This window comes from Solanum verrucosum, unplaced genomic scaffold, assembly GCF_900185275.1.
Source record: "Solanum verrucosum unplaced genomic scaffold, falcon-dt-bn FXZP01000102.1, whole genome shotgun sequence".
Classification (NCBI taxonomy): domain Eukaryota; kingdom Viridiplantae; phylum Streptophyta; class Magnoliopsida; order Solanales; family Solanaceae; genus Solanum; species Solanum verrucosum.
In genome coordinates, this window is record NW_026019930.1 from 3,019,434 (window position 1) to 3,037,970 (window position 18,537).

At 31.7% G+C, this 18,537-nt stretch overlaps 2 protein-coding genes across 2 annotated transcripts in view; both read left to right on the plus strand.

The window, feature by feature from the left end:
* The window catches only part of LOC125828680 (uncharacterized), a 111,758-nt gene that overhangs the window by 76,765 nt on the left and 16,456 nt on the right, over positions 1–18,537 (plus strand). The window lies entirely within an intron of this gene.
* LOC125828724 (NAC domain-containing protein 1-like) lies at positions 11,168–14,322 on the plus strand. The gene is made up of 4 exons (XM_049508065.1): positions 11,168–11,342; positions 13,196–13,497; positions 13,630–14,012; positions 14,091–14,322. The coding sequence occupies exons 1-4, from the start codon at positions 11,168–11,170 to the stop codon at positions 14,320–14,322; spliced, it is 1,092 nt and encodes a 363-aa protein (XP_049364022.1).

An 18,537-nucleotide genomic window follows, 5' to 3' on the forward strand; every position in this document is an offset into this window, starting at 1 on the left:
TTTTTTTGTTAATTATTGTAATTTATAGTTTCTTTTTCGTCAATTTCAAACAATATATGTTTATCATCTAATCCATTTTATGTGGTACCAATAGAATTTAGAGAGTCAATTAAACTTTTTATATAACTTTTAAATATTTAAGTTGTTAATTATTGTAATGTATAGTATTACTTATATTATTTTAAATATATTTAAATATTATATGTTACTCTTTTTATCCCAATTTATATGATATTGATAGAATTTAAAGTGTCAAATAATTGTTAATTATTGTAATATGTAGTACTTTTTATGTAGTTTTTACTATTTTTAAGTATACTAAATTGTTAATTATTTTAATATATAGTACTACTTTATTTTTATTTTTAAAATATGTAATCAACGAAAAATAGCGAGACATGATAATCAAAATAAAGAAATACACAATAGTATTGGTCAGTCGACATGATAAAGTTGGTGGGCCCCACTTAAATTAATTAAAGAGTACAACTTTTTGATGGATATAAGTGTCATTATGGAGATGTTGACTGGTTTTTATTGTCTAAAGAAGCAAAGGTACAATTATAAAGCACTGGCATATAAAAGTTTTAAGGAGCAAAAGCTAGTAAATACCAAAAATACCCTTGTCACTGAAATTAAAACAGAAATAAAAAATGATGTTGGCAAGGTTTGAACCCCAGACCTTGCACTTTAAATGTCAAGCCTAAAACAGTAAGACAAATAGTTGAATATCAAAATAAGCACACAGCTGAAGCAGACATGTTGACCCTCAGTTGTGTGCTTATTGACACGTATATATTAGTAGTAAAAGTAGTAGTAGATAGATGTTGTATTAATTATTTTTCTTAGAGTTCTCAATATGGGTCCACCCCGTCCGGGCTAACCCATACAACCTTTGAAATTTGACGTGTCAGGCCGGGTTAGCCCATTAAAAGTGTGGGCAAGAAAATGGTCGGCCCAATCCACACGTATGTGGGCTACAGGCTTGCCGGACCAGCCCTCTTTTCTTAAAAGTATATTTTTTTTATAATTTTTTAAATTAAATTATAATTTAAAAATATTGACAAGATAATATTACATAGTGTTAGTGTTACTACTTGTTAATCAAATCCACAAATAAAATTATCTTTATAATATTTATTAAGTTTGATTTCAAGTGAAAGCATAAATAGCTAAATAAAAATATTACTCTAATTGTTTTTCAATGATCATAATAAAACATAAAAACTATGACAATATTTCATAGGCTACGACCTATGTAGTGATTCCTAGAAATTTTCGGGAATTTTTATTTTATGTAGTACATATTTTATAAACATAATTTATATTTAAATTGTAATATTTCAAACTTTAAACAAATTTGAGTTTAGACTCTTGTTATTTTTAATACTCTATTTTATTTTTATTTTTTAATTAATTTTTATTTGGCCCACGGGCCGGTCCTATCCATATTTCTCAAGCCCCACAAATCGGCAGACTTATTCAGGTCGAGCTAAAAAAACCCTTTACTTAAATGGGATCCAAAAATCGTAACCTAACCCTATTAAATTACAGGTTAGGCCAGACCAACCCAACGGGCCTAGCCCATATTGACGGCTCTAATTTTTCTTAGGGCAAATTACAGAAATCACATACTTTTAAGGCAAAATTACAATCTATCCCTTAAAAGTTTATAATTATAGAAATACCTCAAACGGATACAATAATATAAGCGCTAATATGCACGAGATACATTAATCGTTAAGTAAGATACATTACATTTTATACATGATACACTAATCTGATGCGCGAGAAACACTAATATGATGCGCGAGATACATTAATCTGATGCGCGAGATACACTAATCTGATGCGCGAAAATGAGAAATTTTGGAGATTTGTAAAACTTATAGGGGATAATGGTGATAAGTAAATTAAAATGTCGGATTTCTGTAATTTTCGTTTTTCTTAACCCAAAAAACAACAATAATAAGAAAACTTATCCTGATTTCTGTGTATGCATTTACAAAAAATAAAAATAAAAAAAATCTTGTGTATGCACGCATTCTAACAAGTTTTGTCACTCGGCTCGCTAATTCACAGAGAACTTCCCTTTTTTGGTAATCACCCTTCTCGTCGCCGTAATTAATTTATCCTGACTTTTTTTTGAATAATTGAATTCATAGATTAATCGTTTTTTCGACAGTTTTCGCAAATTTTGATTATTCTTATTGATGAAGGGGAGAAAAAAGTGATCTTATGATTTCATTTTTGGAATTTAGGGTTCGAGTTTGCAATTTTATGCGATTAATTGAGTCGGAAAAAGCATAAAGTACTAAATAAATGATGTGGGCAGCTTCTTGCCGGTTGGTGGTGTCAGGGATAAGCCAGCGTTCAGCTAGGATTGCATACTGTGGACTTTTTGCTTTCTCACTCATTGTGTCTTGGATTCTTAGGGAGGTTGCTGCTTTTCTCATGGAGAAAATCCCAGGTAAATCTCGTTTGATTGCACTTGTTTATGGATTATTATTTTACTTGCTTTGTTGCTATCTCTGCCTATTTGGGTTTGCTTTTGTTAGATTTTCAGCTATGTTTGTTGGATTTTAGTGATGAAAAGGCTTGACATGTTTCGTTTGTGCTTGAGTTATGTTTCTATCTGTTTTCCCTTTCAGCCAAGTGAATGACTTTGAAATGTTATTGTAGTTACATTATTAGTACTTGATTAGATTTGGCTTATTAATTTACTTTTAATTCCTTATATTTTCGGTTTGCCTTGCTTATTGAACAATATTTTTCATGCATTGTTTTATTTTGTTGCTTCTTTGGGTTCACTCTTCCGAATGGCTCTGTAGTTGGAATCTTCAATATTATGAGTTTTGGAAAATTTGAAATACTTACCCCTAGGGCTTTGGTTCAATAGCAAGAGTAATGCATTGCAAGAGGTATCATGTCATGAGTTTAAATTTTGTATCGTGAACCAAGTAAAGGTGCATGCTCATTATCGATCGGCTTGGAACTGTAAATAACGTATTTTTGGCTACCCAAAAAAAGACTAACATATGCTAGATTTTACTAAATATGAAACCTTGACAATGCTATATTGTTAGTTCAAACAATCATTATGTCAGAGAATAAGAACTCTGTTTTGGTGCGCTTGACTTTATGTTTGTAGCTAATTATTTGTTTCAGCCTGAGTTAATGGTTGTGAACATCTTTAATAGCTCATTGTTTTTCTTGCTAACTGAATCAAGATGATTGTGTGGAACCTTGACCTTGATTTGGCTAATAATTTTTCTTTAATGGAGAGAGACATTTTTACTTGTTCAAGATAGATTTACATATCAATTTTATTGTAGGGATTAATAGCTTTCACACAACACCAAGCAGGAAGTGGTTTGAAACAGATGTTGTACTGCGAGTTAGCTTGGGGACCTTTCTCTTTTTCACTATTTTGGCAATCTTGATGTTTGGTGTAAAGAGCCAGAAAGACCCATGTGATGGTGTTCACCATGGTGGTTAGATGATGAAAATTATTTGCTGGTGCGTTTTGGTAATATTTATGTTTTTCCTTCCAAATGGGATCATCAGCTACTATGGTAAGCATTATCCTTCCTAAGGTAATTGTGCAGTTTCTTTACTTCTACATTTGTGTCTACATAACAATACAGAAAGAAGAAAGAACCTTATAATTGTGTGTGTATGACCTACAAAGTAATCCTTGAACTTTGTCTTCGTGCTTTGTGCTATGGTGGAATCCGGCTCCACGATTTTCTCCCTTTGATTTGGATCATAAATATGCTACCATTCTTGATATATGTTCCCGTATCATCCTTTATTTGGAGCATATTTGCAGTTGAACTCTATTGGCTGAATTAGTTGTTCTTTTTATGCTTGGGTAACTAGTTTATCGGGTCTAATCGTTCTGTTCAATGAGTGTTACGATATGATACATAGAGTAGTGTATCCATTCATAAGAATCCTCTTTAAAAATGTGTTCGAATCATTCTTCAAAGAGTAGCAAATTGTATCTTTTCATCATAGTGTATTTGCACCTAAACATTGTTTTTGTATAGAGAGACAATTTCAAAGCTCGGTTTTGGGCAATTGTGGGTTGGATATTGCAAAGTACAGAGCCAATGAATCAATTTTCTTATTCTATTATTTCAAGAATAAGAGCTATTTGTAGGTGTACACGTTAATCTATCTAAGGAAATAAAATCAGAAAATATCCCTAAATATCTCTAAGATCCCTAAAGATCTCTACAATATGATTATGCTATGAATATTATGAGTAGATATGACTATGTACATTTTGTAACACTCCCCCTCGAGTTGGAGCATAGATATTAATCATGTTACAAAGATATTCCACCCGAGTTCCATTTAGAACCTTTGTGAATATATCACCCAATTGCTCTTTTGTCTTCACATAGCCAGTAGAAATTACGTTCTCTTGAATCTTCTCACGGATAAAGTGACAATCGACCTCAGTATGTTTTGTCCGTTCACGATACACTGGATTTGAGGCAATGTGTAGAGCAGCCTGATTATCGCACTAAAGTCTGGAAAAGAAGGATTTCAAACCAACCTCAACTAAAATGTGTTGTATCCATAGTATTTCACATGTGGACTGAGCCATAACTCTATATTCGGACTCTACACTAGATCGAGATACAAAATTTTGTTTCTTTCATAGCTCTATATTCAGACTCTACACAAGATCGAGATACAACATTTTGTTTCTTACTCCTTCAAGATACTAGATTTCCACCAACAAAGACACAATAGCTAGTAGTCAATCTTCTATCAATTCTTGATCCTCCTAATTTGCATCAGCAATGCATTCAACACGAGTATGTCTGTGGTCGCTATACAATATGCCAAGGCTAGGGGCTCCTTTCAAATAACACAAAATTTGTTCCAAGGCAGCCCAATGTTTGACAGTTGGTACACACATGAATTGACTAACAATACTGACTGCATAGGCAATACCTGACCCAGTCACACTAAGGTAGTTTAGTTTCCCAACCAACTTTCTGTATCTTTCTGGATCATCAAAAGTGTCCGCATCATCCTTAGTAAGATGTGCATTAGGAACCATTGGTGTGCCACACGGTTTTTCTCCCAACTTACCAGTTTCTGCAAGTAGGTCAAGTACATACTTTCTTTGAGATAAGAAAATCCCTTTCTTGCTTCTAGCTACTTCTACACCCAAGAAGTATTTTAGTTGTCGCAAGTTTTTGGTATGAAACTTGGCATGTAAAAACTGTTTGAGAGAAGATATTCCAGTACAACCATCTCTTGTAATAACAATATCATCAACATAGACAACTAGAAGAATAATACTAGTCATTGATTGCCTATAAAAGACTGAGTGATCATACTTGCTCATCTTCAACCTAAATTCTTGAACTACATCTATAAATTTTCCAAACCAGGCACGGGGACTCTGCTTTAGACCATACATAGATTTTCTTAGGTGACAAACTTTTCCATACTCTCCCTGAACAACAAACCCAGGTGGTTGCTCCATATACACCTCTTCATAGAGATCACCATAAAGGAAAACATTCTTGATATCCAGTTGATGCAAAGGCCAATGTTGAGAAACAGCCAAGGAAATAAACAAACGAACAGAGGTGAGCTTAGCTACGAGGGAGAAAATGTCCAAATAATCTACCGCATAAGTCTAAGCATAGCCTTTAGCCATAAGTCTAACCTTAAGTCTTGCAATAGAACCATCATGATTGACTTTGACTGTAAAAACCCATTTGCATCTTACTGCTTTTTTTTCTTTGGGTAAATCCACCAAATCCCAAGTATGATTTTCATCAAGAGCATGTATCTCTTCAAGCATTGCATCACGCCATCCAGGATTGGTCAAGGCTTCTTTCACTAATTTAGGAATAAAGATAGAGTCTAGAGAGCTAATCAAACAACTAGATGCAAGAGATAAGTGGTCATAAGAAACAAAGTTAGCAATTGAATATGTGGATTTACACTGACGTGTACCTTTCCGAAAAGCAATAGGAAGGTTAAGATTTTCTGAAGAATCAAGTAGAGAATGAACTAATGATGAATGAATTGATGTAGGATAAGTATCATCATTACCTCTCCTCCTTGAGTAAACTTGAACAATTAGCAATCTTGTTGGAACAAATGAAGCAGGTTCTGAGGCATAATAGTTGATTGATTCTCAATGAATGAACTAGAAGATGGAAGAACATCATCATCTGATTGTTTTGTTACAGCACGAGTAACCTGATACATCAACCACTCATCTTCCTCCACCTCACTTGTAGAAATGGGAGATGCATAGAAGAATGGTGTAGCCTTTGAAAATACCACATCAGTTGACACTATGTATTTACCAAGCTCAACAAAATAACACCGATACCCTTTCTGAAGTTGAGAATATACCAAGAAAACACATTTTAACGCCTTTAGATCCAATTTAGTAACAAATAGTCGAATATCTCGAACATAACATGTGCTTCCAAACACCTTAGATTCCACCAGAAATAGTGATTTGTTTGGAAAAAGAACACTATAAGGCATATTACCTGCCAACATAGTCGACGGCATGCAGTTGATCAGAAAACAAGTTGTAGCGATTGCATCAGCCCAAAATTGTTTGAGGACTTTCAATTGGAACAAAAGTGTCAGAGCTGTCTCAAATATATACATATTCTTCCTCTCAGCAACTCCATTTTGAGAAGGTGTATCAAAAACACATGAAGACTGATGAAGGATACCGTGTTTTCTTATGTAAGACCGAAATAATTCTAACATATATTCTTTAGCATTATCACTCCTTAGAATCCTAACTGAGGCACTAAATTGAGTTTTGACTTCGCATAGAAGGCAGTAAAGTGAGTAAACACTTCAGATGGACTCTTCATAAAGTAAATCCAAGTCATTTGAGAAAAATCATCCACAAAAGTTACAAAATATTTATACCCAGTTTTAGAAACAATAGGATATGGTCCCCAAACATTTGAATGTACTAACTCAAAAGCAGACTCAACTCGATTATTAACCGTTGGACCTAGTGATCAGATGCGATGGTGTTTTGCAAATTTACATGACTCACATTCCAATGAGAAAATATGTTGAAACTGAGGACAATTCAACAGAGGTAGAGAAAGATGTCCTAATCAACAATGTGCTTCAAATGGAGATACGACACTTGAGCAGGCAACAAATCGAGATTTCTATTCATCAAGGATATATAGATCAAGGATATATTGAACAAATTAATTATGATTACCAAATTATCATATCACAAAATATCAAAACCAAACTTCAAAATAGTGAATTAAATTAATATGATAATGATATAATAATTTTAAAAACTGAACCCCAAAATTACTGTACCGTATCCTATCATAAATTATTATAGTAGCTTAGTATAAGTATTATATGAAGAGTGTTTAATATGGTCGATCATATACATATGTTGTATTAGTTATTTTTCTTAACCCAAAAAATAACAATAATAAGAAACTTATCCTGATTCCTGTGTATGCATTTACAAAAAAAAATAAAAAAAATCTTGTGTATGCATGCATCTGACAAGTTTTGTCACAGAGGGAAGTGCCTAGAACTTCCCTTTTTTGGTAATCACCCTTCTAGTCACCGTAATTAATTTTTCCTGACCTTTTTTTAAATAATTGAATTCATAGATTAATCATTTTTTCAACAGTTTTCTCAATTTTTGATTATTCTTATTGATGAAGGGGAGAAAAAAGTGAGCTTAAGGTTTCATTTTTGGAATTTAGGGTTCGAGTTTGCAATTTTGTGCGATTAAGTGAGTCGGAAAAAGCATAAAGAACTGAATTAAGGATGTGTGCAGCTTCTTGCCAGACGGTGGTGTCAGGGATAAGCCAGCGTTCAGCTAGGATTGCATACAATGGACTTTTTGCTCCGTCACTCATTGTGTCCTGGATTCTTAGGGAGGTAGCTGCTTTTCTCATGGAGAAAATCCCAGGTAAATCTCTTTTGATTGCACTTGTTTATGGATTATTATTTTTTGATGACAAGGAAAACCTGAGTTTGTGGATTATTATTTTACTTGCTTTGTTGCTTTTGTTAGATTTTCAGTTATGTTTGTTGGATTTTAGTGATGAAAAGGCTTGACATGTTGTTGGGATATATATTATTAACCATATGTTTAGATATAGTATTTATTGTAAAATAAATATTTATTCAGTTTTAATTGATCATATATTCGTTTATGGTGCCTGTTTACTTATATAGTAGATGATTTAGTGTATAGAGTTTTAGATTAGATTTGGCTTATTAATTTGCCTTTAATTCTTTATATTTTCGGTTTGCGTTGCTTATTGAAAATTATTTTCCATGCATTGTTTTATTTTGTTGCTTCTCTGGGCTCACTCTTCCGAATGGCTCTGTAGTTGGAATCTTCAATATTATGAGTTTTGGAAAAGCTGAAATACTTACCCCTAGGGCTTTGGTTCAATAGCAAGAGTAATGCATTGGAAGTTGTATGGTAGGCACATGTCACGAGTTTAAATTTTGTCATGAACCAAGTAGAAGTGGAGGCTCATTATCGATCGGCTTGGAACTGTAAACACGATATTTTTCAGTTACCCAAAAAAAGACTCAAATGTGCTAGACTTCACAAAATGTGAAACCTTGACGATGTTATATTGTTAGCACAAAGAATCATTATGTCAGAGAATAAGATGCGTGCTTGACTTTATGTATGTATCTAATTATCCGTTGCATCCCGAGTTAATGGTTGTGAACATCTTTTCATAGCTCATTGTTAATTTGTTATAAGCCAAATCAAGATGATTATACGGTACCTTGACCTTGATTTGGCTAATAATTTTTCATTAATTGGGATTGGCTTTTTTACTCGTACAAGATAGCTTTACATATCAATTATATTGCAGGGATTAATAGCTTTCATACAACACTAAGCAGGGAGTAGTTTGAAACAGATGTTGTACTGCAAGTTTGCCTGGGGAACTTTCTCTTTTTCACTATTTTAGCAATCTTGATGATTGGTGTAAAGAGCCAGAAAGGTCCACGTGACGGTGTGCACTATGGTGGTTGGATGATGAAATCATTTGTTGGTGCATCTTGGTAATATTTATGTTTTTCCTTCCAATTGGAATCATCAGCTTCTATGGTATCCTTCCTAAGGTAGTTGTGCAGTTTCTTTACTTTTATATTTGTTTCTCCATATCAATATACAAAGAAGAAAAGAAACTTATAATTGTGTGTATGACCTACAAAGTAAACGTTGAACCTTGTCTTTGTGCTTTGGTGGAATCTGGCTCCACGACTTGTCCCTTTGATTTGGATCGCAAATGTGCTACCATTCTTGATATGTTTTCCAGTATCATCCCTTTATTTGGAGCATATTTGTAGTTGTACTCTGTTAGCAGAAGTAGTTGTTCTTTTTATGCTTGCGTATCTATTTTATCTTGTCTAAGCGCTCTATTCAATGAGTGATATGATATGATACATAGAGTAGTATATCTATTCACAAGAATCCTTTTTAAAAATGTGTTTGAATCATTGTTCAAGAGTAGCAAACTGTGAGTGACTAGGCCTGGGCATATTTCGGTTTAAACTGCAAAAACCGACCGAATTGAAATTTTGTTAATTTTGGTTTGATCGATCGGTTTCGGTTTTCAGTTTTAAAATTTCAGTTATTCGGTTCGGTTTTCGATTTTAAACAAAATTAATTCGATTTAACTGAAAAGCCGAATTTTAATACATTAACACTATACTACACTTACAGCCCAACCTATCCAATGTCAATAGCCCATTAAAATTTGGACAATTTGGCATTTGGGAGAGACCCACTGTAGCTCCCACACTTATGAATTACCCAATTCTCAATTCGGAATCCCTAAATTGAAACTCCCATGACTGAAAATTGAAATCCCTAAATACTACACTCTCACAACTCACATTTCGACGAGAGAACAATGACTCTCATCGACCCATCTCACAACACTCGTCCGATAGTCCATTGCCTCCGTCCGTCCTCCGTTCTCGTCACTTGTCAAGTGTAGACATAGTGACTGTCTGACTGAGACTCCGCCTCCGTCCTCACTCTGGTCTTTCTATGTGTTGGTTGTTGTGTTGTTGATGGCTTGATGCCTCTTGTTGCCTGTGTAGTGTGTACTGTCTTCGGTTGGTTGTTTGGCAGTTCAACAACAGAGAACGAGTCGGCACTTCATATGGGGCTTGGACGTTGGCAAATGGCAAGTTTACTTAATGTTGAATTGCTGATAGAAGTTAGAACACTAAGCAAAATTTTCCTAGCACATATATGTGTGAAAAGTGTGCTGATAGAAGTTGAATAGGAGGTAAATTTGTTCAACAACACTCAGTGTAATCTCATAAACCGAAAATTGGAAAACCGAACCGAACGCCCAGCCCATCTGTATCTTTTCATCATATTGGATTTGCACCGTGAAAGTTGTTTGTGTAAACGAAGACGATTTCGAAGTTTGGTTCTGGGCTATTTCTCCTTGTGCATAGTTGGAATGACAAGTGGGTTGGATATGATGAGCAGTTCTGGTTAGTTGAATTGTATATGACATTGACATGTCGTTTTTTCTTATTCTCACTCTCTTTTCGACTCTAATATTAATCTCTTCTCCCTCTCTGTTTTCTCTCACCCCCTCTTGGTTGCCTAAATTTTTTGCAGGTACATTGCACTGCTCGTCGCTTCACTCATAGGCTACCTTTGCCTTCAATGGACATGACTGTGGGCTCTTTATTGTGATGACTCTTATATTCATCTTCATTTTTATTGGTGTTACGCTGCCTGTAGCCATCGGTAAGTTTTCTACTTCTCTTACTGGGTTCTGGACCGTGGGTTGGTTACTACCGTGGTAATCACACTGGGATAATTAAAAGATATTTATTATCTAAACCATCTAAAACAAGGTAAAGTTTAAAGATATTTATTATCTAAACCATCTAAAACAAGGTAAAGTTTACAACTTAAATATATTACAAGTAGGAAGTCTAAATTTAGTAGAACACATAATTGCCTAAAATTTGCCCCGTCAATCTATAAAAAGACAATCAGCTAATAGACTATCAAAGAAACAGAAATCTAAATAAAAATAACATATATTAGAAGTTACCGATTATCTAGCTAGGGCAAATTTGTAAGAAGAAAAAAACGTATCTAATGTCTGTAGAAGATGAAGAATGGAAGCAACAAATCCCACCGGGTTTCAAGTTTTGTCCTTCTGATGAAGAGATACTACAATATTATCTTCTTCGTCATGTCACCAGAAACTATATCCCGCCCGAAATAATACCTCTAGTCGATCTCTACGAATGTAACCCTGATCACCTTCCAGGTATCATAACTTGAGCTTCTTCCTTATGCATGACTTATATAACTTGAGCTTCTTCCTTATGCATGACTTATATAACTTGTGCTTCTTCCTTATGCATGACTTATTTATGTAGAGTTTCTTTCAAAAAAACATAAACGGTATATATAAAAAAATAAAATCAAAGGGGCAAAATCGCTCTTAAGGGAGCGATATCTTTAGTACAAAATTGACTCCGTTTACGCTGTTAAAAAAAATTAAAATCGCTGCCCCAACAGCGATTTTGTCAAAAAAAATATTATTTTTTAAAATTAAAATTGCTGCTCATCGATTTTCTTAAATTTTATATTTTTTAAAACATGAAATCGCTGCTCAATTTTCCTCAAACTTTTTTTTAAAATTTATTACTTGAACAATAGGCAGTTGATACACAATTTTTTTGAGGAATTTTTTTTTGAACAATAGGCCAAAGCAGCGATAATTAAAAAAATTTAAAAAATTGAGGAAAATTGCTGCTTCAATCGCTGCTGGTGCAGCGATTTTAGTTTTAAAAAATAAATATTTTTTGACAACAACAACGATTTTAATTTCTTTTAACAGCGTAAACGGAGTCAATTTTGTTCTAAAGATATCAAGAGCGATTTTGCCCTTTTGATTTAAATTTTTTTGAAGGAAAAAAGTTGTTCTTTTGGCTCCGAACTCTATATATGTATGTACCTTGTATTTTTTGTACTTGTTAAATCTTGAAATAATATATTAAGAAACCAAAATATTTGATTTATACTTGGGTTTAAAAAATAACAATAATGATAATCATGAATCCCTTTTTTTATTTATAAAAGAACTGATTTATAAAATATAAAATATGCCTAACTATTGAAATTTATTCTATAATTACATTAATTTTTCAAAAATATAGTAGGAGACCAACCTCCTTGTTTTTTTAATCTGGTTTCAAATTCATATAGTGACTTTTCTTTTTCTTTAAAATAAATGGCCTAAATGAGTATGGATAAGTAATAAAACGTGAAAATTCTTTTTTCCTTAAAATAAATGGCCTAAATGAGTATAGATAAGTAAACTTAAAATTCAACCTATTATATTTATTTTTCAGACTTTAAACTAGTTTCAAATTCATTTGGGATTCTAGATCATGAGTTTTCTTTTTCTTTAAAATAAATGGCTTGATAAGTAAACTTAAAAACATCAATCATATAAAAATAAGGTTAATGAAATTACTTTTTTACCCTTATAAAATAAGGGAGACAAGTGAATATGTGGTAATAACCCTTATCACACTGGGATAATTAAAAGATATTTATTACCTAAACCATATAAAACAATGTAAAATTTAGAACTCAAATATATTAGAAATAGGAAGTTTAAAAATCAAGTGCCTAAAGTTTATCCGCCATCAACCTATAAAAAGAGAACCAACTAATAGACTATCAAAGAAATAGAAAGCTAAAGAAATTAAAAATAAAATAAAACAATATATATTAGAAATTACCGATTATCTAGTTAGGGCAAATTGGTAAGGAAAAAAAAACATATCTAATTTCTCCAAGTTTTGTTCGACAAATGAAGAAATACTACAATATTATCTTTTTCATCATGTCACCGGAAACTATACCTTGCTCGGAATAATATATCAATTTGACCTCTACGGATGTAACCCTTATTAACTTCCAGATAGCTCATAGATTAATGCAGTTTGATTAATTTTTTTTCGTAAAAAAGGGATATTGGCAGTTTGCGGGGAAAAGAGATTGAGGGATTTTATTTAGTTTGGCATACATATTACTTTATACCTAATATAACGTCATTTTTTCATATATGTAAGTTTGATGTTGTATTTAATAGTGTAACTATTGCAGGAGTTAATATGGACGGGGAGTATACGTACTTCTTCACGAAGAGAGATCGAAAATATGTAAATGGAAAAAAAAACACTGCTCGGGTTACAAGAGACGGAATAGGATATTGGAAATCAACAAGCAAAAAAACTACAGTATTTGCTCAAGATGGCTCTGAGTTGGGTAAAAAAACCACACTTAAATATCATTTTAAAAACTCAGCAGGCGGCAAAGTGGATATTCCCGCAGAATGGATAATGCACGAGTATGTAATTTCTAACAAGCTCGTCTATCCCTCAATATCATCAAAAGAGGACGAATATGTATGTATACCCTCTCTTTTAATTTGTCTCTTGAGTAATTTTTTTTACGTAGATCTTAACTATGCAAATCTTTTCATATTGCTGACAAAAACATAGACTACTAAGATTATTTTTACTTTGTATTACTTGCAGTACGAGGATATTGCAGCCTGCAGAATTTATAAGAAAAAATCAGAAATCAAAGAGCAAAGGAACTTGATTAATTCTTTAATTGGGCCCAATCTCTTCACGACTGATCATAACAATGGAGAACCACAACCATCACTAAAGCGAAAATTCGAAACCCTAATCACATCTGATCAACCACATGATACAACCATGAATATGAAATATCTATGTGATAGCCATGCTGCATTAATATTGGATGGTATGAGAACCACTTACGAGATTGGCCAAACATCAAATACTAAGTCAGTACCACATGAGATTGACCAAACATCAAATACTAACCCAACACCACTTGAGATAGGCCCAACATCAAATACTAACTCAACACCATTGGAGATTGGCCAAACATCAAGTACTAACTCAACACCACCTAAGATTGTCCAAACATCAAATACTAACTCAACGCCACCTGAGTTTGGCCAAATATCAAATACTAATTCAACGCCACCTCAGGACAATATTGTGCTAACGGGAGAAGGGGTGTATGTGGGTCCTACTGATCAAGCCTCGTCGAATATTTACCAAAATCAGAGTAATGAAAGGAAAATTGAAGGAACTAATCTTGATTTTGATTTGGATGGATTGGATGACATATTACTCAATAGGTCACCCCCAGATGAGTCATTTGAGAAATACTGGCAATCTCTTGGAATTTGAGGTTCTTCACCAAACACTACCACCATATATAACACACAATAAGGACATTTTGTAATATGATGTTTGTGATTCATTTTTACCTCTTTCTGGGAGCTCGTATCTTTTTTGCTTCCTTAGTTACCACTACTTTGCCTCTTTGTTGGACCACTCTGGGTTACTAATTAGGCTTGTAATCAATTTTGTAGAGTAATTGCTTTATAAGATTTCTGCTTTTTTGAATATTATTCCTAATAATTTTTTTCTTTGTGTTTGTTCCTTAGTTTTACTTTTGTCTTTGTTCTTTCTAATTTGTTTTCGGATTTCATGGCTATGTCTACTAGTATTCACTTACTTTGTTTCTTTCTAATTGTCATGTATATTAAAAAAAATTATTTTATGTTAATATAAGAATTAATTATTTTTTTTCAACTTCACTTAGCATTAGTTATTTTAGAATTAAGAAGTACAAAAATAGATTATTTTTTTTAAAATTACTCTTCCCGTTTTAATTTATGTGACACTTTTCGAATTTCAAGATTTAAACAAGCCTATTTTTTATCAAAAAATTTCATGTCTTTTAAATATTTTGAATTGTTAATTATTGTGACTTATAGTACTTTTTATGTAGTTTATAAATATACAAATTTTATTTTTAAAAGCTCGAAGCTTTCATACGCAAATTCCTAGTCAAACTTAAATTGTTTGACAAATGAAAAGTATCACATAAATTGAAAGAGAGGAAGTAAAAAATTAATAATGAGTATATTAGTCAACTTAAGAATTGTGCATAACTTTTATAATACCAACTATAAAGGAACTAAGGGAGTAGTACTCAATATAATTTGTGGAGGCATTAATTAGTTTTAGTTATATAATAATGAAGCATCATTAGGGCGTAATATTTTCCCATGATTTCTTAAACAAGAGTTGTGGGGGTTGGGTGCAAGAACAAACTTTTCTATTGGTAGCTAAAAATAACATGAATTAACTATGGTGTAATGGTGCTATTAATGATATGAGACATTTTTTAGGAAAATTAATAGTTTACTACTTTTATCTATAGTTTTGATGGCTATAAATACTCAATTGATGAGCCAGTGACAATCAGTTAATCTGTAAATAACGATTGGTGTGAAATTTAATTCGGAGAAAGCTTTCCAGTATACAAATAAAATTTTCACATTGATACGTAGTTGAAAATAAAATGAAGCTACATATATATTTATATAGTAATACTTTCAATGGTGAGAATCCTTTTTAGGAAAATTATGGTTTATTACTTTTAAATGTAGCTTTCATGGTTATAGATACTCAATTGATGGGGAAAGGTGACACACACCACATTTAATCTCCAACTATGTTGATGAGGTGATGAATATGGGGTAAAACTTTTGTTCATGGGGTGCCAACAAAATTTACATAGTGGTATAGTTGAAAAGATAATGAAGCTATATATAATAATTAGGTGTATTATATATATTCTTAATCGAGTGAAAATTTTAGGAAAAGTCACTCGAACTTAATCTAAAGACAAATGATATTACATTTGTATTAAGAGTATCTTGAATTGTTTTCGACCGAGGATCAATGTATATATAAGTTGATCGATTTCTTTTCTTTTCTTAAAGAAGCTTGCAAAATCAGTGTGAATTCATAGACTTGTTGTGTCTATTCTAGTTCTAGATAAAAATAATAATTAGTTATTCTATAATCTTGCAATAAGTTGTGGGAATTATTTATTTTATTACTAGGTACGTATAATATTTTTTAATTCTGAAATTAGCAATTTTTGAATTGTTTTTTTTATATCAAAATTATGATATTTTCTATGAATCACTGTACCGGGGATGATAATCTCATAATTAATCTCGAAATTAAATAACAATATGACATATTTTTTCTTTTTATCAAAACTTCTCTTCCATTTTTTGTTTGAAGAAAGATTTTGATGTGAACATAGAAAATGAAAAAGGATCAAAATATCCTCAATGTATTATAAATTTATTGGATTAAATTTGTCCCTCCTTCAGTCTATTAGATAAAAAAATAGCCTTAATATATTAGAATTGACTCAAAATTAATTCTTTGATCTAGTGGATTAAAATTGTGTCTGACGCTATTTTAATGCTTAAAATTACCCTTTCATTAACGGCACAGTTATATGAAATTTAATCTAAAAATTTAATTACACACATGACCTTTTATTTTTGGGCAAACCACATAAATCCCACTAGTTTAGGTCTTAATTATTAAGATTCTCAATACTTCCTGTACCATATTTTATGCTTAGGATACATGAGTCTAAATCCATGAGATACATGAAGTATCTGCAGAATTTTAAAATTGAGATACAAAATTTATTTATTTAAATTAATTGGTTGGAACTGATTTCCTTAATTAGAGGAGTAATTGAGGATTTTCAAAATACATAGATAATTAATTTCATTTTATTATTCTTAGAAATAGTAAATTCATTAGTATTATTAATATAAGATAAAAACATGTATATCTTGGTAATGCAAATTGATTAATTTCAAATTATTACTCTTAAAATAATAAATTCATTAATTTGATGTATCTATATCAATATATGATGTATCCAACAAACTAAACACTTAGATACATGAGTGTTCTGCAAGTACATTCATATGTATCATAGAAGTATCTAGCATTGATTTCATGTATTTGTTATAGGTATCTAGTATTAATTTTATGTATCTATTTATATATATATATAAAATATTAATTTCATGTATCTTTTATATGTATCTAGTACTAATTTGATGTATCAAGTATCAATTGCATATGTTATATCCAAAAACATGTATCTCGAATACATAGTAAACATATATATCTAATTATGTGTATCTAAATATGGAATATACAAAAAGAAGAAGCATATACATCTAATTATGTGTATTTAAATTTCATACGTTATATCCAAAAACATGTATCTTGAATACATAATAAGCATATACATTTAATTATGTGTATTTAAATATGAAATGTAGTTGAATCACATGAATTTAGGAACAAATCACGACTGTAGAGTATCTATCGTATCATTAATATCATCGTGTTGTTAAAAATCATGTATCCGAAATTTAATGGTAGATACATATACATGGTCAGACACCCCATTACTAAAAATACAACTCAGATCTTAATTAAGATTACTACTTATTGGATACACATGTTTCAAGGGCTATATCAAAGTAATATTGTTACTACCAAATCCATGTCACGGTAACCAAAGAAAGCCTTAGAAGAACACCAGCAAACAAAAACTCTCTACAATACTCCCTTTGATCCTTTTGCATTGTGGCATAACATAATCAAAACTAAGATTCATTTCTTCCGGAGACAAACAATCAAGACCCACTCTGAATTAAAGTTTTCTCTGTAGCAGTTACTTTGATTTGATCTAGTTATAAATGAACAATACATAATAATATTTGGGTTCAGAAGAATTTGTCGGCCATGGTGATGATATCTTGAGAAGAAGAGAGTAGATTAACTATTGTTGGAATGAAATTGTAGGATGAAATTCCTGAATCATAAAGGAGGAGACATAATTGCGTGATAAATATGGGAGTGGAGAATTAAGAGATAGTAGTTGATTTGGAGTGAAAGAATTAATTAAGCAGATAATTAATCAATCCTAGTTTTAAGGTATGTGGGTATCTAATAATCTAATTATATCTTCAAATAATATATTAATATATGGTATAAAATATTAAAAATGGTAATATATGTAATTGTTTGAAAGTAAAAATAATATTAATATATATAGTAATGATGTATGTCTAATAAGATAGTTTATCTTTATTTATTTGGTTCATATAAAATCTAGATTCGATATATCAATGACACAACCCAATACAAAACTCTTTTTAAATTAACACCACCTAACTGACTAAGCAATAAAATTATCACATTCCATTTTTTGTTGAAAGTAAGAAATGAGTGTCGTGCGCGAATTAAAGTTAATCAAGCTCCACTAGACACTACACACTACAAACGTAAACATCTCGCGAGAAATAAATATATAATAATTATAAAGCTTGAACACATAATTTACTTAATAGTATTTCTTCCTTTATTAAGTTAGGTATATAAAAATCATCAATAATGATATCTTGTACTTAAGCCTCATTTGTTTTCAGATTAAGATGTTTGAATCTGAATGCATATCTAAATGATTATATATTATTATATTTATTAATAATAAACACA